We start from the raw sequence: 18,572 nt of genomic DNA, 5'->3' as shown, positions 1-18,572 counted from the left end.
ATTTATAGATTGATGTTGTTGTTGTTGTTTACAATACTGCACCTGCAGATGAGGACTAACCCCTGAACCTACTTCCCTGATTTAATTTTTCCTCTGTGGTGTTTTCTCCCTACACATGCCCAGGTGATGTGTGCTTTCATAAAACAGAAAATATGCAAATGGGCTAGTCATATGTGAAAGTCCAATGAGAATTATTGTGGGGGTTAGTATAAGTTGGTGCCTCTATGCTAGTCAAGATAGGGACAGCACAACTTTCAGTTCTAGTCAGTAGCTAACTGAGCCTGGATATAGGGAAATTGTATTCAGCTGCTCTTTGTGAGTTATTATTGATAGTTACATTATCGGTAAGTTACATGGTTCTCACAAGTATTCAAAGGGTTAATCTTCAATGGTTTTGCTCAGATTCCTGCTGTACATTTGGGGTGAAAAGTTAGCAAGGCAGTGATGTTTTGTTTGTCATTTTAGGCAGCATTTTTACGAAGTATGGCCACCCAGCTTGCATTTTCTTGTCTTGACATTATCTCTCCTTGAGTAGTGCTGGGCTATGGCAGAGGAGTGCAAGTGGAGAAGCCGATGAGAGTAAAATTGAAACAGAGCCAAATTAAAGAGAGTGGATGGGATTTCCAACATGAAAAACAGTGGATAAGAATCTATTATTATTTTTTAGTCATCACCATCAGTGATTGAGCTGCACAAGCTACCAGTTTGTCTCTGGGCTCAAATTCAAAAGCTGGTCTTAACCTTTTGAAGCTGAAATGGTCTGGCTCCAGAAACCTTACAGGCCACATTCTTTGGTGCTCTGAACCTACTCTGGCATTCTGTTCAGAAGCTGAGGTCCTGTTCATTATTCCCCTCACCCAGTGTGTGAAGTTCAGTATGTTGGAATGCAAGAGAACATCTGCCCAGTCTCTGAAATGTCTTCCGTATAGAGGATTGTGTTGACACCTTGCTTAGTCTTTTGACAGTCAACTGATTTTATTGATCCAGTTCTTGAAACTTTATTTTCACCACTTAAAATGACCTTGTTTCTTTATGTATATTAATATTTTTAAATTGAAAAACCATATAAAAGTTTTAAGGGGCCCCTTTAAAAGGGTGACACTACATAATACAAAGGCTATAATGACAGTCTCTTAAAATCACTTCTGTCTGAAAACATTTGCTGTTTTTCAGATAATTATAAGCCAAGGCTTGCTTTAGCCATAGTTTATTCAGTCAACCATGAGTTGTCATATCACAGATAAGCAAACAAGCAACAGTTTGTTCCTCCAGAACTTGTTTTGTTTTCTAGCTGGTCTTGCCTTGTACTTCTGTAGCTTGGTGAGTTTGTGCAATGATGTGACCAAACAAACCATGTTTAAACAAGGTTGTTGGCCATGGTTACTTTTCCTTGGTTTCAATAAACAAAAAACATCCATAATTGGGAACTCCAAAGGCAATTAACATTATGCCTATTCATAAAATCTGGTTTCACCCTTCTTTCTTAGCTGCTTGCCCATACTGCATTGTCAGGGAGATTATAAAGTTTTGGAATATGTTCCTAGGTAGTATAAAGGCCTAGTGCAATTGCAAATTGACATACTTTAATTGTTTATAGCAACCAGTCAATTTGCAGGCTTGTTTGGAAAATAGATGAATCAGGAGACTCGATTTAAATCATGCCGCCTTCTGGGTGACTGCATATTAATTCGTTGTATTTAGTGAGATGTGGAACACATTTCGTGGCTGTGTACTCAACATCCTAAAGATGTTCCTTGCTCCATTAACTACATTCGCAGTTTATGGTGGTGGCTAGAAATACTAATTAACTCTATCGCTAAGAGGAGGATTTGTTCTTGCTATCAAGTACTTTGAGATAAGTACTTGGTATCATTAGTACTATGCCGGACATGGAGTGTTATTACTACAATGCATTCTAAGTGGAGTTTATATTCTAAAAACCATTTTAGAGAAGGCTGTCATTAGTGCACTAAGAGATGAGATCTGCACCTTTAGTGTAAACCCCATTAATTTCACATATTATAATAAGAATCTTATGGATATGTCCTTTGCTAACAGCAGAAGAGAGTTACATGGTTGTTGTTTTTCTAGAATTAGCCTGGGCTGTTAGTGTTCCTAAGCCAGCTGTATCATCCTCACTCTTGCCCTTTGTTCCTTAAAAAAAAAAAAAAAAATCTACAACCCAGGAAAGCCAGAACCAATAGCACTGCTTCACACACCGTATTTATGTGAATCTAATGCACACTTCAGTTTTCAAAACCTTGAAACCAAAAAAGTATTTGCTGTGCCAGCAGTGTTTTTCAGGCTTGCAATCGAATCTAATGCACCATCAAATACTGTATTTTTCTGTCTATAAGACGCCCCATGCATAAGACACCCCCTATTTTTAGGGACTTGGATTTAAGAAAATGGGGGGAGATGGTCCAGAGTATAAGACGCCCCCTAATTTTTGACATTATTTTTTAGGAAAAAAACCTAGCCTTTTCCTTATACTTGGAAAAATATGGTATAATGTGCACCCTAATTTTCACAACGTAATTTGGCCAAAAAAAGTGCGTATTACATTCAAGTAAATGTGGTATTACAGATTAGAAGCAAGTAAGATGCTAAATTTGTTAACATATATATCTAATGCTTTCTCTTTTAGCAACATTTGAAGTTGAATTTTGAGGTTTGGGCAACTGCTTATAAACTAAAGCACTGCCCTGTGAAACAGTCCATCTGTTATATTGTAGAAGCCTCTGTTTAGGGTTAAGACTGTTAATCTCAAAGGATTTAGGGCTCTATGCATTGCTAATATAGTCCAAACAGCAAGTTTTTGCACATTGTTCCGGGTAACCTGCTTAATTTCTGTGTAAATCTATTTTATGTATGTAAAAAAAACCCTTAGGTGTTGCTGACCAGAGTTCTATGTGATCTGAAAAACAGTGGTGATAATGAAAAGTCCCCATTTAAAGACTATACAATTGATGAACCGGTAATCTTGATAAAATATGGCTTGCATCCACTTCTGTACCTCTGAAGTTTTCTTCTTTCATCAGTGACTTTGTGGAAATCTGCTTATCTAGGCACTATTTTTATCCTGGAGGAGCTAAGGACACTGTTAGTCATTCTTACTGTACTTACCTTTCCTTTCTCATTGTAACAACAGCAAGCGCATGTTGGGAACTCTCTCTTAAAAAATAATATTGAAGGGATCAAAGGGGGGAAATCAATCAATCGATCAAATTGCATTATTCTGTAACTGCAGAACTAATACTTGTGTCAAACTTTTATCTCATTTTTTAAACTTCACTTTAGAATGTAAAATACTATATTCCCAGCCTTTTAAAAAAAAAAAAAAGAAGAAGAAGCAGCAGCAGCCTGGTTTCTGGTCTGGAAAAAATAATCATGTACTACTTCTGGGAAATATTTGGACCTGCAGCATAAACACAGTATTTATAGCAGAGACAAAATGCCTGCCATCTCTTGATAATACAGCCTAATGTGTGTTATTGCACTGTGAATCCCTCTCTCATATCACTGGTCAATGTTGGGAGAGCTGTGGCATGATGACAGCATTTCATGCATTATATTAATGTTACAGAAACAAGAGATTAAAGACAGGGAGCAGCTGCACTTTCTGTCCATTTTGTAATATGTAGTTCTGACCTATGTTACAGTTCTACTTGTGTGGAGGACTGGGGAAAATTTGGTTAAGCTAATTAGGTTGAATGCAGAAACTCTAGTTATGCATGCAAGTATCTATTTTAGATTTATTGGCAACTTTGACCTGTGAATGCCTGTGCTGTTGTTAATTTCTAATGCACGATGACTCATACTTTCGTTTTCTGACTAATAATAAAAACAATATTCAATGTACTCTAACCAAAGAATAATAGTTTCAATAGCAGCATGGAAGTGGTGTTCCTTTCTCAAAGCTGTGTTTTGGAATTAAGATGATGGCATGTAAATGCATGTAACTGGTTATGACTAGTTCCGAGAAGAGATGGAGTTCATGTTGGACTTCCCAAGCTGCTGCTCTTACTCTTTAGTTTTAAATGAGTAACATGTTTTCCTTATCTATCTTAGGCTCCCAGTAGTCTTATGGAGACTCTTGAACAACATCTAAACAGTTTGGAAGGAAAGAAACCTGGAAACAGGTATGCAGAAAGGTGATAGAGCTGTATGTGAAGTTGTTACACTGCAACTCTCATCCTATCAGCTTGGTTATCTGTACCTAAATACCCTTCTTATATTCAGACTGCACCAAAACCAGCACCTAGTTCTTCCTCATAAGAGAGCACCCCAGCCTAGCAAACAGAGCATAAGACCTGCCCATGCTTGCTTTATTTAGATTTGGGGTTATAGGATGTTAGGATAGCTCCAACATAAAACTGTGGCAGCAGAGCAGGGCAGTTGCTGATGAGCAGCCCTGGCTTGTTTTGTCTCTTCCACTGTAACTCACCTGGGCTATCCACACTACTCACTCGTCCCGGATGGCCTGTTGTTCTGTTCTCACTCTGCAATTCATGTGACTACCTTACCTTTTAATTTATATAGGAAGATATATAGATACACACAAATACCCTTTTGTCTAAAGAATTATTATTATGTATTAAATTTGTATACCACCCTTCATCCATAGATCCCAGGGCGGTTCCCAGCATAAATTGTAAGCTACACAAATGTAATGGAAATTATTCTCCGTTTTTTGGCACCTTCCTCTTAGCAGCCACCCAAAAAGTATGCTATCCATGTCCTAAATTGAAAACACGGGTCTCCAGTATGTACTCCTGATCTGTCGTATTGCACAGTGTTTCTTGTGAAGCAGGACGTTCTGAATTTCATCATGCAAGCATAATGCAATCCAGTTAAAGATTATAGTTACTTGATTTAGATTACAACCCTACGCAAATTTTGGAGTAAGTCCAGTTGAATTCAGTAGGGCTTCTGAATGTACATGCTTAGGGTCAGGATGCATGTTTGCCACAGGCATTACATGTGTTGGACGAGGATCATGGATACCAAGCTTCAAGTCCCTGCTCAACTGTGAAGCTTGCTGTGCCTCACAAGACTTGTTAGGATAAAATGGGGAAGGGGGAGGGCGAGAGCCATGTCTGCCACCTTGAGCTTCTTAGAGGAAAGATGGGATATAAATGTAATAAATAAATAACAATTACTAAGCATATTAATATTTCTCAGCTGTATGTATACCATGCATGTTCAGTAACAGTTTCCTAGTGTCTTGACCAAACACATATCTAGGCTATTTGTTTATCAAGCTGTTAATTAAGCTGTAATTAACAAATGTTTCTTTACATGTGCCTCCCTTTTGTTTTGTTTATGTACATGGCTGTTTTGCAACTTAGTGAGGGGTAAGTAAATATACACACTAATGTTATGCATGTATATATTATACAGCATGTATCTCTTCTAGCATCTCTTAGTGAAGCTATAGGCCTTGCTTAACTTTAATTCTGTGATACAGACCTAGAACTGTGTTCAAAAATGAAATGCCTATGAATTACACTTTGAAACGGAAAGAAACACTTTGATTTTCATAATTAAAAATGCATTTCTGAACTAAAAGGATAGTAAATTATGTATTTCAATTCAAAGTCTTGTAGACTGGTGTGGGTTCAGTTTTAGTTGAGAAGGGCAGACTGAATTAGGAACACACATTTTATAAAATGAGATGGGCAGACTGAATTAGGAATACACATTATTTTACAAAATGTTGATTCTTATGTGTTCTTACTGGAAATGAAAAAGTATGAAATACTGTATTTCTTTTTTAACAGAGTGGGTAACTTTTGTTAAATTTTAAGTTACCTTTTGATTCAAAATATCAATGTCAATTACATTGAATTTAGCTAATGCAAATTTGATTTAACTAGGCATATACCATTCAGCTGGGACGCGGATGGCACTGTGGTCTAAACCACAGAGCCTAGGACTTGCCGATCAGAAGGTCGGTGGTTCGAATCCCTGTGACAGGGTGAGCTCCCGTTGCTCAGTCCCAGCTCCTGCCCACCTAGCAGTTCGAAAGCACGTCAAAGTGCAAGTAGATAAATAGGTACCACTCTGACGGGAAGGTAAACGGTGTTTACGTGTGCTGCTCTGGTTTGCCAGAAGCAGCTTAGTCATGCTGGCCACCTGACCCAGAACTGGACCTAACGGTCAGGGGGTACCTTTACCTTTTATACCATTCAGCTAAAGTCTTCACTGGGCTGATGGTTCTGGTTTTTAATGAGTTTCTGATAAATGCTGCTTAGATTAATTTGGAGAATTTGCTCAGGTGAACAATCGATAGAAATTTTGCAGGAAATCCCATGAAGGTGTCTGACATATCCCACGTTAATGATCAAAACAACTCCTATTACATTTTTGTGTCTGCTTTAGCAATGTAGCTGCATAGAGTAATATGCAAACAAGCAACCTCAGTTATACTAAAAAGGTTTTTTAAAATATATACAGTGCTACCTCGGGTTAAGTACTTAATTCGTTCCGGGGGTCCGTTCTTAACCTGAAGCACCACTTTAGCTAATGGGGCCTCCTGCTGCCGCCACGCTGCCGGATCACGATTTCTGTTCCTATCCTGATGCAAAGTTCTTAACCTGAAGCATTATTTCTGGGTTAGCGGAGTCTGTAACCTGAAGCGTATGTAACCCGAGGTACCACTGTATTTCCTAAGTAGTAGTGAAACATAAGAAGCTGCCGCCTTATTTACAGAGGCAGATCAATAGCCCATGTTGCCCATAATTGTTTCCTTTGACACCTAGTGGCCCCATAAAGGGTCAGGTAGAGGTTTTGTCGCTGCTATCTGAGGCTCCATACATGCTGTATGTTTAAAGCACATTCAAAACACATTTCCACCCCCTCAAAGGACTCTGGGCACTGTAGTTTGTTATGGATTGCTGGGAATTTAACACTGTGAGGGTTAAACTACAGTTCCCAAGATTCTTTGGGAGAAAGCTGTGTGCTTTAAAAGTATGCAGATGTGATTCTTTAACTGAAGGAAACTGGGACTTTCTATATGCAGAGGAAATGTGCTTAACCACTGAGTCATGGCATCTCTTTGTACATTTCATTGACTGCATTTGATATTCAGGGAGAGTATTAACCAATCTTCAACTAAAGTTTTACAGACCTGAATTTTCATTTAATTCCTAAGCTTTTAGAGTAGAAGGTATTATTGTTCTTTGCTATAGACTGTGGCATTATACTCCAGCCTTCAAGTCTGCTAAAGATATTCCTAGTGTATTGCATTCAAAAATTTTCTTACATTAATTCTTCTAGCTCTGGCGCTCCTTCACCCTTGGGCAAGGTAAACATTTTAATGTTATAATAGCTAGATAGAGTTACTCTCTTAACACAAGTGTTTAAGAAATGTAAATGTAAAAGATTTGTTAGAAGCCCAACTGTATCTTGATTGATGTGCTAATTCTGTGTGCAGGAGGATTTTACATGAATGAGTAATCAAACCCAGACGTCTATAGCTGCATCTTCTCTCTTTCCCACAAACTTAAGTAGTGACTCTATTTACACATTTATTTGGATCATGTGGTAAAGGAAAATCAGGTGCTTTTATAGGTATTTGCAAAATTGGTGTTTTGTATTTATTTACTATAATTTATATTCTACCTTTCTGTCTCAAATATATATACTTGAGGTGGCTTCTAGAGAACTAAAACAATAAAATCAAACACAACAATATAGCAGTGTATAAATATTTTTATAAATAAATGTTGTTGGGCTCTTATCAGCCCCAGCCAGCATGGGCAATGTCCAGGGATGATAAGAACTGAGTGGGCCCAGTGACATCTGAAGGAAATCGGGTTGGCTACCCCTTTTGTAAGGCATGCTAATAATTCTTGCTACCAATCTACCCAGTTAATGACCCTGTACCTTTTTATGTTCCTCATCCCTTATTTAAAACTGGAATTAGAATGGCTATTATAGCATCCTCTGGTATTAGAAAGCTCATTTTAGTGACAGTTTGTACATTTTTGTTGTTGTTGGGCAGTTCAGCAGCTTCGCATCTGAGTCTTTAAAGAACCTTCCATTGTTTGCCAGACCTGGTAACATGTTACAGTGGTACCTTGGGTTAAGTACTTAATTTGTTCCGGAGGTCCGTACTTAACCCGAAACCGTTCTTAACCTGAAGCACCACTTTAGCTAATGGGGCCTCCTGCTGCTGCACGATTTCTGTTCTCATCCTGAAGCAAAGTTATTAACCTGAAGCACTATTTCTGGGTTAGCAGAGTCTGTAACCTGAAGCGTATGTAACCCGAGGTACCACTGTATTTTTAAATTTGTCAGTTAGCCCTAAAACTTCATCCTCTTGTCACCTGTTTCACTCTGTTTTTGAGAATCCGCACCTGAGAGAAACAGTTCAGGAATAGCTATAAACCCCCCAACAACTGGTACACTGAAGACCAGTGCAAACAATTCATTCAGCTTCTCTTCAATCTCCCTATCCTTTTCTAGTAGAACTTTCATACCATTGTCATCTACATCCCTGGTTACTTACCTCCTTCTGTTTAAAGCCATTTTTATTATTTTGTCTTAATACTTCTGGCAAGATATGCTTTCTCTGTATGTTTGTTTTAGACTTCGTACTCTTTGTGTTCTCTTTTGGACAGATGATCATTATTTAAGGGAAGGTTTCTTGCCTTTGATAACTTCCTTGGTTTTGCTTGTTGCTCTGCACTGACGTCCTCTTGAACTTATTTGCGTTTGTTGGGCCTTTTCATATCATGGCGTTTAAAAAATTGCAAGAATACTGCTGAGATTCAACTCCCCTGACACTCCCTTTTTACTAATCCATTCATTTATAGAAAGTTTCCTCTTCTAAAATGTAAATGTGAATATGTTGGATTTCTAGGACAGCTTCCCATTTAAACCACAGATTGGGTGCAATGAGGACATTGCAGTAAACTATACTTAATAATTTTATCATTCATAAGCTAACTAATTGTGCCCACTTAGTTCTGCTTTGCTAGCACCGGGAAGAAACATTGTGTTCCTTTGCTTTTGCTTTTGCATTTTATCCATGGATTGTGTCTATTTTGCTCCCCAGAAAACAGTTTGTGTCCACCGTTTGTTCTTCGTTTACTTATTGTGACATATCTGAGCAAAACAAACTACAACCTCTGCTGTTAAGTTGTATCATGATTTATTTCTACTCAGCACTAGTGGAAAGGAGTGGAAAGGGTGTGATTGGTTTGTGCACAGTAAAGTATTAATTATGGTTTACTGTGAATAGCTGAGATCCCTGTTCCAGAAGGCTATGACAATCTTGCACCAGGTTCAGGTTGGATCTCAAGATTAAGTCTAGACCTGCCTCTCCCTTCTGAGTAGGTTTTATTACCAATTTACAGCACAGTCATTTATCTTACCTAGAAATGTTGCAACTGGAACAGTTATAGATTAGGTTCTATTTCATACATCATGCAAATCCTGCCTTTATGTTTCTTTCTAAATTCTGGTGTCAAAAGCCCTATTCTCTGAAACCATACACCTGAACACAAAGAACAAACTATTCCAAGTCTCAGAATTGTCAAGTTGTTTTTTATACTTATAACAGTTTTGTCTGCAGAACTATTTGATAAGGGCACAGTTTCATATCAGATGAATGCAGTTGTCACATTCTAAATGTGAACCTGGAAAATAATGGCGTTTTCCTGCAAGGATTGAAGTGGGAGTTTAGTTTCCTCTGCCTCTGTTGAAGCTATTGTTGTTGGTTTTTTTTGTTTTTTTAAAAAAATCTAAGCCATCAAATAGGGTGCCTAGTGTCTGGGGGCCATATCTTAAGTTCCTCCTAGACTGAAGATATACAAAGTCTCTTAGAAAAAACAACAACACTTGAGTACATGGAAGGGGGTGGGGGGAAAGATTTTACCCGTGGCCTTCAGCAGCAGAGGAACACCGTTGCCTTGAAGATACGCTGATCCATTCCTAGATGGATGTTGGCAGGCTTCCAGCTTCTGTCATGGCAGTGAAATCTGAGATCTTGCTTAGCCACTGATCCCCAGATAATATTGAGCCACTGTGAACTAAAGACCTAAAATTCAAAGGCCTTTTAACTCGCTGTTAATAAAGTAACTTCTGTATCTACTGAATTTGGCACTTGTCTTTTTAACACATGCTTATGATTCCTCTTTATGGGCTAATGATAGAGGAAGTGAAAGTTTGAGATGGACCTCTTTATTGGGAGGGGATTTAATCACGTTAAGCTGCAAGCCTATTCACGCTTACCTAGTAGTAAGCCCCATTGAACTTCATTGGGTTTACTTCTGAGCAGACATGCACAGGACTACACTGTTGACCTATTTTTTTACATTAAAATACTAAAGATGCTTTTAAGATAGCAGCTGCTGAAATATTAAGTGCATGTTGTGTACTTATGAGTTTTTCTTGTCCAGTCTTCTCCAGCCACAACTGTTACGTCTCCCAATTCCACCCCGGCAAAAAGTATTGATACATCTCCTCCAGTTGATCTCTTTGCAACATCATCTACAGCAGCTCCAGTCAGGTTAGTTAAGCAACAAATAAAAATACATACTCATTTATTTATTTTTATTTTTAAAAGAGTGATGATATGGGTAAAGTTGTCTTTTTCGATATATACAGGCAACGACCAACATGTCAGTGCAGTGCTCTTTCCTGTTCTGGCCCCTCTTCCACCAACCTCCGGGTTGCAGAGATGTGCGCATGCATGGTCATGAGCCAATTGGATGCACATAGATTGGTCATTGCCTGTATTTTATAAGTTCTCTATTTCTTTCACACTGTTGGAAAGACCATCTTAAGCTCATTGTGGGCAAGCTATTTCATAGTACCCAAAGTATGAGTGTGCACAACTCTTAATGCATGCGTCTGACACACACACACACACACACACACACACACACACACACATGCAGTGCTATCTTCCAATGTCTTGCTTCTAGTTCCACAAGGCACTGATCAGGACAGAGGGATAGCGAAGTCTTCACAAGACTAGTACACCATTTCAAAACTACACATACAGCTTTCATCCTAAAATTCTTTTCTGTCTTATTTCTGCAACAGTGCTTCCAAACCCTCCAGTGATCTTCTAGACCTTCTGCCAGACGTTACATCTACTACTGCGCAAGCAGCTTCAGCAGCTCCTGCTGGAGCAACTTCATGGGGAGGTAAAAACTTTCTGATCACAGACCTCTGAAAACTCCTTTTAGAATAATCCTTGAGCCCTGAGCATTGACTGCACTCTGGCTGTGTTCCTACATCACACTAAACCATGGTTTACAAAACTGTGCATAAGCTGTAAGGAGCATTGCACACACACCCCGCCCCACTTCTTCTCACACAGCTAGAAGGAGAAGCATTTCCTTCAGTTTCCTTCAGTGTTGGATTGTCATAGCATGGGAACCTGGGATCACAATGCACCACTAACTCATTATTTTCTGGTCAATTGCTTCAGAGCATTGGTTGTGAAACTGGTTTTCTTAAAATGACCATAGTGTAAAGCAACGTTTCCTAACCTGGTTCCCCCAATCAGTGTGGTCATAGGCCAGGAGTGATGGGATTTGTAGTCCAACAACATCTGGAGGGCACTAGCTTGGGGAAGGCTGGTGTAAACCATAATATTGGATTTTCGGGCAACAACAAGCCAGCTTTAAAGGAAGTAAATGTTGCCAATGTCATTGTCTTGCATACGCAGGATGGGAGAGCACACAAGCCTAAGACTTGTTGCAGCTCCTGGATACCATGTTAAACCATGGTCTAGCATGACATGGATCAGTTCTGCTTTCATGGTGTGCAGCACTGGAAACCTGTCAGAACTGTTATTCTGGGGGGGAAATGCTGAGCCACTGATTACTAGGAAAGATTTTGGAGTATCTGGAGAAGGGCCTTGACTCACTCCCCTCCTCCCTTAATAAGTGACAAGAATCCTTCTTGGAACTAGCCAGCACAAGGGCTATATGTTGTGTGTGGTGGCGTTTAACAAACCAAACCTTACTATTTTAAGAGTGGGCAGAAGGCCACATTAATTTTCCAACCCCTTGGATGAACACCAGCCACTTGCTACTACTTCAGGTTTCTAGTTTGATATTGCATGTCAGAGTGTTGGGGGAGAGGGATGTAGCTCCCAAAGCTTCTGTGTTTGACCTGTCCCAGGTGGATCACGTGGCACATAGAAATATTAGTAGTGGCCAATTGGGCGGGGTATTGATAGGTAAAAGACTTTTGCCACCACTGGGTAACAGGTGTAGGAAGAGGTTTCTCATCCCAGTGGGTGTCTTATGACATCACTTGGCATTGAATCCATTAGGTCTGCACCTGCACATGATACCCCTGGTAAGGGCATGCGGTCATCCTTCTACATGGATCATTGCTTATAAAAGAAATCCTGAAATAGTGCTAGATGTTCTCACTGTATCTCGAACCATTTTTTAGAACCAATAGGTCCTTTGGAAATGTATATGGATAGTGTCACCATTTGAGAGAAGCATTCACTACTGTTTTCTGTAGCTTTTTTCTTTTCTTTTTAAAGAACACTATAGCAGCAGCATTTGCATGGTAAGGTCTATGGGATATTGAAAATCTGCCAAAAAAAAAAAAAAACCCCCCAAAAAAACCACTTGATTTTGTTTTCATTTTAACAAGGAACTTTGAGAAAGCTCAGACTAGGAGGTCTGGATTCAGCCTATCTGTTCAAAGTTTTCATTATTCCATAGTGAATCCTGTTTCACAAAGAAAACCATGTTTTGAAAGCTTTCATTTTGGCAAATGTACAGCGAATGAGTGTGGTTGAATCCAAGGTGGGTCTCTATTTCTGCTGATCTCTGCATAGCCATTAGTGTAATAAAACGCGGATCCCGAAATGTGTTCTCATTTTACGTGTGACTTGCCCTATAACAAGAGCACTATATCCCTAGCTATGTTGAGCTTTAATTCTCTCCTTCTGTAGAAGGAATGTGACATTTAAACCCCGAATGCCTTAAATTGTCATTAAATATGCAGTACTCTGGAACCACAGTGGAGGCTGCCAGAACTCAGAAAACCTTCTTACACCTACTGAGAATATTAAACCTTGGGCTATATGAGCACCCAAAACAGGCAGGAGATGCAGAACTTAGGTATCACCTTAAAGGAGTGTAGATTTATAATACAGCCAATTTATTGCTGGGCAGGGAGTGTCTTGTTCAACTGTGTGAATGAAATATAAATTGTGTTTATTTGAGCTATGCTCATGCTGCTTCTTAACGACTTCCAGAACAGCAGCCATGTTCGTCTACTTGCAGCAAAAACTACCAAGAGTCTTGTAGCAGCTTTTTAAAATGCTTAACAATTAATTATAGCATAAGCTTTTGTAGATTAGGGTCTGCTTCAGACTAAACCTGGTCTCTCTCTGGAAGTTGTTGTCCAGATGGAAGGCACCATTTATCAGTATAGAGCAGAAATCTAATCAATCTCATTTAGCTGATGAAGTGGACTTCAGTCCATGAAAGCTGGTAGCATAACAAATCAGTCTTTTAAGGTGCTACAAAGCTCTTTTTTGTTGTCGTCGTTGCTTCTAACTGGAATTTTAGGTCTGAAACGTGAAAGTGGTTTCTAGTGATACCTATAAATTAAAAGCTGGCATTCTTGTCATGGTGATAAACTGGCTAGCAGATTATCGCGTCCATCCACTTGTGTAAGGGAAGGTCCACTTCACGGTGGAGCATTGCCTTGCACTGTTCACCTCTTCATCTCCCCTGTGCCCCCAAAATCTGCTCCAAAAGGTTGAGAGAGCCTCTTATAGGGGCCCTGGGGGAGTTGTTGAAGAAAGAGAGGCAGTAGGCATGCTGCCTAAGAGGAAAATTTAAAGTGAAACAACTTCTCCCCAGTTTAATCTACACCCAAAGTCAAGGCTGCACACTTTATGGCTTGGTATGCCCAGTGCAGCCCAGCAGATATACATTGTGGTCACCAAGGGTTCAAGGTTGTTTTTTCTTGTGTGGAATTGGAAAGCAGAGTTTCAGTGATGCACATGGCAGATAATACACACCTAGACTGCAGTCTGTCTTACAGTGGAGCACCTATTGTTGTGACCTCTTGTTAAGCTTTCTTCTCTGTGCCTCTGATGCAGAGAGAAGAGACATGTTTGGTCAGCAGCATGTTTTCTTCTGTTTGCTGGCTGGGGTTGATAGGAGCTGGAATCCAACAAAAAACCAGAGAGTACCACATTTCCTAGTGCATCACTGCTTACTCAGACTGCGGAATAGTTAGTGGCACGAGGAAACATCTGTATTGCCTACTTTTTCTTACATTTGCGTCATTTCTATGACATGGCTTACTGAGTCAGAGTTTGACTGAGCAAGTTCTAAAAATCCAGGGCTTGTTCTTTAACTCTTTGCTCATTAACCATGAGCTATAGCCAAGAACAATAAACCTAGCTGTCTGCTTTTGTCCATTTAGACGGGAAGGGTCATTTCCAATTTGAGTCTTTCAAAGCTAACTCTGGTATCTAAAAGATGATGACTTAAAAGCCTGGGTTTGCAAGTCAGGAAGAGATGCTTTCTTTGGGGGGAGGGGCAGAGCAGGGACGGGACAGGCCTGAACTGTACTCTTTCAATAATTTTTTTATATATGTTGCACTTGGCTTGATCAGTACTTGCACCCATCAACCTTCGCTGCCTGTTGGATAGTAACACTTTTGTGTCTTTTCATGATGGACTCTTCGAATGTACTGTAGTTGGGTGAAGTGGTATTCATCTTCCCAAGGGTGTTGAAAAATGAAATGGTACATGGGGGATGATGCATCAGATGAGTCCAGATTATTTTTAAAGATGAAATGTGGTTGGATGAAGCTGTGGTAGAAATGGTTTCAGAGAAGTCTCGGCCACTTAAGTCTTTGTTTTTAGGAGCTTTGGAAAAAAGAAAGCAGACTGCATCCTATAAAACCATATGCAAGGTACCTGTGGCATGTCTGGAGTTAGAGCAGCGTCCTGTTGATTTGAAATAGCCCCACGCTGGCAGAGAATGACTTCTGGATAGCATGCATGTTGGCCCTGGCAGTTATTATTAACTCTTATTTCTTTACATTGCTATCTTCTAATGGACAATCCTGCAGACCTCTTGGGAGAGGGTGAGTAATGCATGATTTCTAACCCCAGTTCCTCCAAATTGTTAATACACAATTAGCCTAGTCCTGCCATTTCACTCTTTTTTGCAATGTAGTGTTAGTTTGTTTTCCCCTTCTCTCTTTCTCTCTCTTCTGCTCACTATTTCCGTTTGATCTTCATATATGGACTTGTAGACGGTCTGGCTGGGCTTTCCGGTGTTAGTTCTGAGCCGCAGATTTCAGATCCGTTTGCAACAGAACCCACTCCAGCTGCTGCAGCTGCTGCTGCTGCTACTACTACTACTGAAATAGCACCTGCTTCTGCTACATCTACAGCTGCCGCTGCTCCTACTTCTGCTGAAGTGGATCTCTTTGGAGGTTAGTTTCGTCACTGAGGTTTTTCCTCCCTCTCCCTCCCTCTCTCCCTCTCTCTCTCTCTAAAAAAAAAAAAGAGGATGAGAAAACATTGTTGAAACCCACTGATTTTCATAGACTCGCTGCAGAACTGACAAAATGTAATACTTATACTTGGAAGCTTCAGGATAGCCCAATTTGCATGTTAAGTTTTCCAAAGGCAAGGTTCCTTTTGGGAGTGATCACAGTGGAAACTTGAAGTGGGCCAAGGGATGACAAACACACAATATTAAGTTGCTTATATTGCTCTCTCTGCAAATAGCCATGGGAGGTAGGAAGACCAGGCCACAGAGGAGTGGGATTCAACCCTTTTCTCCATGCTGTGGTCCTGACAAAAATCACCCCACCTCTGAAGCTGCTACTGCTATGGGAGGAAAGCTCCATTGGTAGGCAGCATGTAGCTGCTGTGAATAATGCTTGGGGAGAGAAGGGGAAGTGATAACACTGAAACTAGTTACTATTAAGCTTATTGTGGAGATTGCACAAGCTTTCCATGTTTGGGACTCTACCACAGACCCACTGTTGACACAGCAGCAGCTGCTGCTGCTACTAGTACTGTAAATCCTACGGATTGTATCCTATTCTTGACACAGGATAAGTTTCATGCTAAAATGCTTGCACAGCAGGAAGAGGTATCATTGGTTTATTCCTCTCGTGCAACATCCCAAAGGCTGATGGAGTGAGGCTCAGCCATTCTCTTACCTTGTTTTGCTATTCTGCTAATCTATATTTCAGAGTAGGGCTAGGCGATATCTGGTTTTCAACATTGAGATATATCACCAGCCAAATATTGTGATATATCGATATCACAATAAGGATAAGGATGGAACGATAAATAAAGATAGAACTATGTAGAGGTGAACAGTCGAAGGTTTTTTGTTTTTTTAAAGCAAGCTTTTCAGAAGAAGTACACACACACAAACACACACAAAGCATTGTGCAAAAAGAACAAATGGCTGATTAGGAGGTTGCTCAGGTGAGCAAAACATGATCCATACAGCAGCTAGGAAATTGTGTGCCATTTTCATCAATATTTTGATGTGGCTTTAATATAAAGCTTCTTAATTACTTTGTCAAATCAGAACTTTTGAAAATTGAAATGTTCTCGGTTAATTATTGGACAACTGCCATACAGTTTGCTGTAATGTGTTAAATGGAGACTACACAACTTCAGGGCAATGAGAACTTGGCAGATTCCATTTCCTGTTGCTCTTCTCTTCTTCTTTTGCTCTTCAGTAGTGTGAAATCAGCTTTAGCTTGGTTCTGTTGCAGTTCAGATGCATGTCAACGTGAGCTTTTTAGAATAGCTGGCATCAGTAACTTTTTGTGTGTGTGGAGATGTATATTTTTAACATGAAAATGCCATGCCTAAGTTAACTGCATGTAAAGCTTTTGTGTTTGGACAAATTGTAACTTAAAACATTTCCTTCCTTTTTAGGGGTTGCATGGTACAGTATTCAGATTTAGGAATGCTACTTTGCAATTCATAACCCTCCTCTCTTTAATGTCCCCACAGCCATGGTTTCTTCAGTTCCTCCTCTTCTACCCTAGTCACTTTGCCTACCCATCCATTCACAGATGATGGATTAGGCGGGATTCTTGTATTGCCATAGAGCAGTCTACAGTGGGTGATAGTACCATGAAGGGGAAGGTGGGAAGCAGCTGCCTTCTTCTTCACCATTATACTTAGGAAGTATCAAATCCAAAACCAGATGGGCAATGGAAGTCTTTGATGCTTGGTTTGCATCAAGACTTTAAATTAAATTGAAAACAATTTGAAATGGGACTTGTCCTCTGCATTCTGCATAGCGGCAGCAGTGGCGTTGCTTACAAAGGCTATCCAGATGGCACATCTCCTCTCTTTCTGCCACTGTGGAATTGGCAGTTGGGGAGGAAATGGTACCGCTGTCAGTTGCTTTGTTGCAATCATCAAATGATCCAGATCATATAGACAGAAGCCTTCACACATACAGTTATGTGCATGGAGTCTCCTTTCTTGCAGACACATTTATGTGCAGGTGCCAGGGACTTGGGCTAGTCAGCATGTGGGCAGAGCCAATTGGCACACCCACTCCTGTGACTTATAGAATGCATTAGTGTACCTGCCTGCATACAGCTACTAAGTTCCCCATACAGACGTATCTTGAATCCCGAACGCCCTGGAACTTGGAGATTTTGGCTCCCGAACGCCGCAAACCCGGAAGTGATTATTCCAGTTTGCAAACATTCTTTTGGAACCTGAATGTCTGGCGTTGTTTCCAGTTGGCTGCAGAAGCTTCCTGCAGCCAATCAGAAACCGTGATTTAGTTTTCAAACGTTTTGGAAGTCAAACTGGCTTCCGGAACGGATTCCATTCGACTTCCAAGGTACGACTGTATTAGATTAATCCTGATAATGGAAAACAGTCTAGGTTAGAAAATCCCACACTACTGCTGGATTATGACTGTAGAAATTTTTAGAGTAATTTCCATTATTGCACAAAGGCATTATTAGATACCCATGGTGTATGGATGATAGTATGTAAGAAAAGGGTGTCAAACTGCTTAGGACAGTATAACCAAAAACTGTAATTCTATAATTCTAAGAAGATGCTATATGCTCGGTGTAAGATTATGATTATTATTTTTCTAGTAATTCATCTCCTTAGGGCGTAGGCTGTATACGTTGGAATATCAGTGTAATTCAAGTCACATTGCAAGAGCTATTTAGAGCAAGTGAACATCACTATTGCATTCCTATTGCCATAAAATCAGGAATTGTTGCAGTTTATTGTACAAATAGTTGAAGCCTCCTGGCACAGTTTGGTTCCTAAATCTTAAGAAATGCCCCAGATTTAGAATTATTGTTCAGATACGTATGAGAGAGCTTGACAGAATAGGACAACGTTAATGTCTTAATTACAATTTTTTATCCTAATTGTATACAGTCCATTATTTTGGTCCATTATTTTAAAAAAACCTTATTTTGGTTGTTACATGAGCATGCTATTCAGAACCCTTATACAATGAATATATGGTCGCGATTCGCTATCCTGCATATCTTGCCTGTGACCCTCAGGCTGTCTCTGTATCCTCACCTACTA

General features: G+C 39.9%; 1 protein-coding gene and 1 long non-coding RNA gene across 2 annotated transcripts in view; both read left to right on the top strand.

Moving 5' to 3' along the window:
* Positions 1-18,572, top strand: part of SNAP91 (synaptosome associated protein 91) — a 64,387-nt gene that overhangs the window by 28,470 nt on the left and 17,345 nt on the right. The window contains exons 10-16 of the mRNA XM_080998485.1: positions 2,891-2,986; positions 4,072-4,154; positions 7,282-7,309; positions 10,410-10,519; positions 11,059-11,162; positions 15,086-15,100; positions 15,272-15,454. Of these exons, the coding sequence (XP_080854611.1) occupies positions 2,891-2,986; positions 4,072-4,154; positions 7,282-7,309; positions 10,410-10,519; positions 11,059-11,162; positions 15,086-15,100; positions 15,272-15,454 (619 nt within the window). The remainder of the gene's footprint in view (positions 1-2,890; positions 2,987-4,071; positions 4,155-7,281; positions 7,310-10,409; positions 10,520-11,058; positions 11,163-15,085; positions 15,101-15,271; positions 15,455-18,572) is intronic.
* LOC308473193 lies at positions 7,318-9,735 on the top strand. The gene is made up of 2 exons (XR_013983969.1): positions 7,318-8,063; positions 8,278-9,735. It is a non-coding gene; the product is annotated as an uncharacterized lncRNA (long non-coding RNA).

The sequence above is a fragment of the Podarcis pityusensis genome, assembly GCF_964106645.2.
Source record: "Podarcis pityusensis genome assembly, chromosome: 3".
Taxonomy (NCBI): domain Eukaryota; kingdom Metazoa; phylum Chordata; class Lepidosauria; order Squamata; family Lacertidae; genus Podarcis; species Podarcis pityusensis.
Note: the sequence above shows the minus strand (reverse complement) of the source record. Positions and strands in the feature narration are given on the sequence as shown.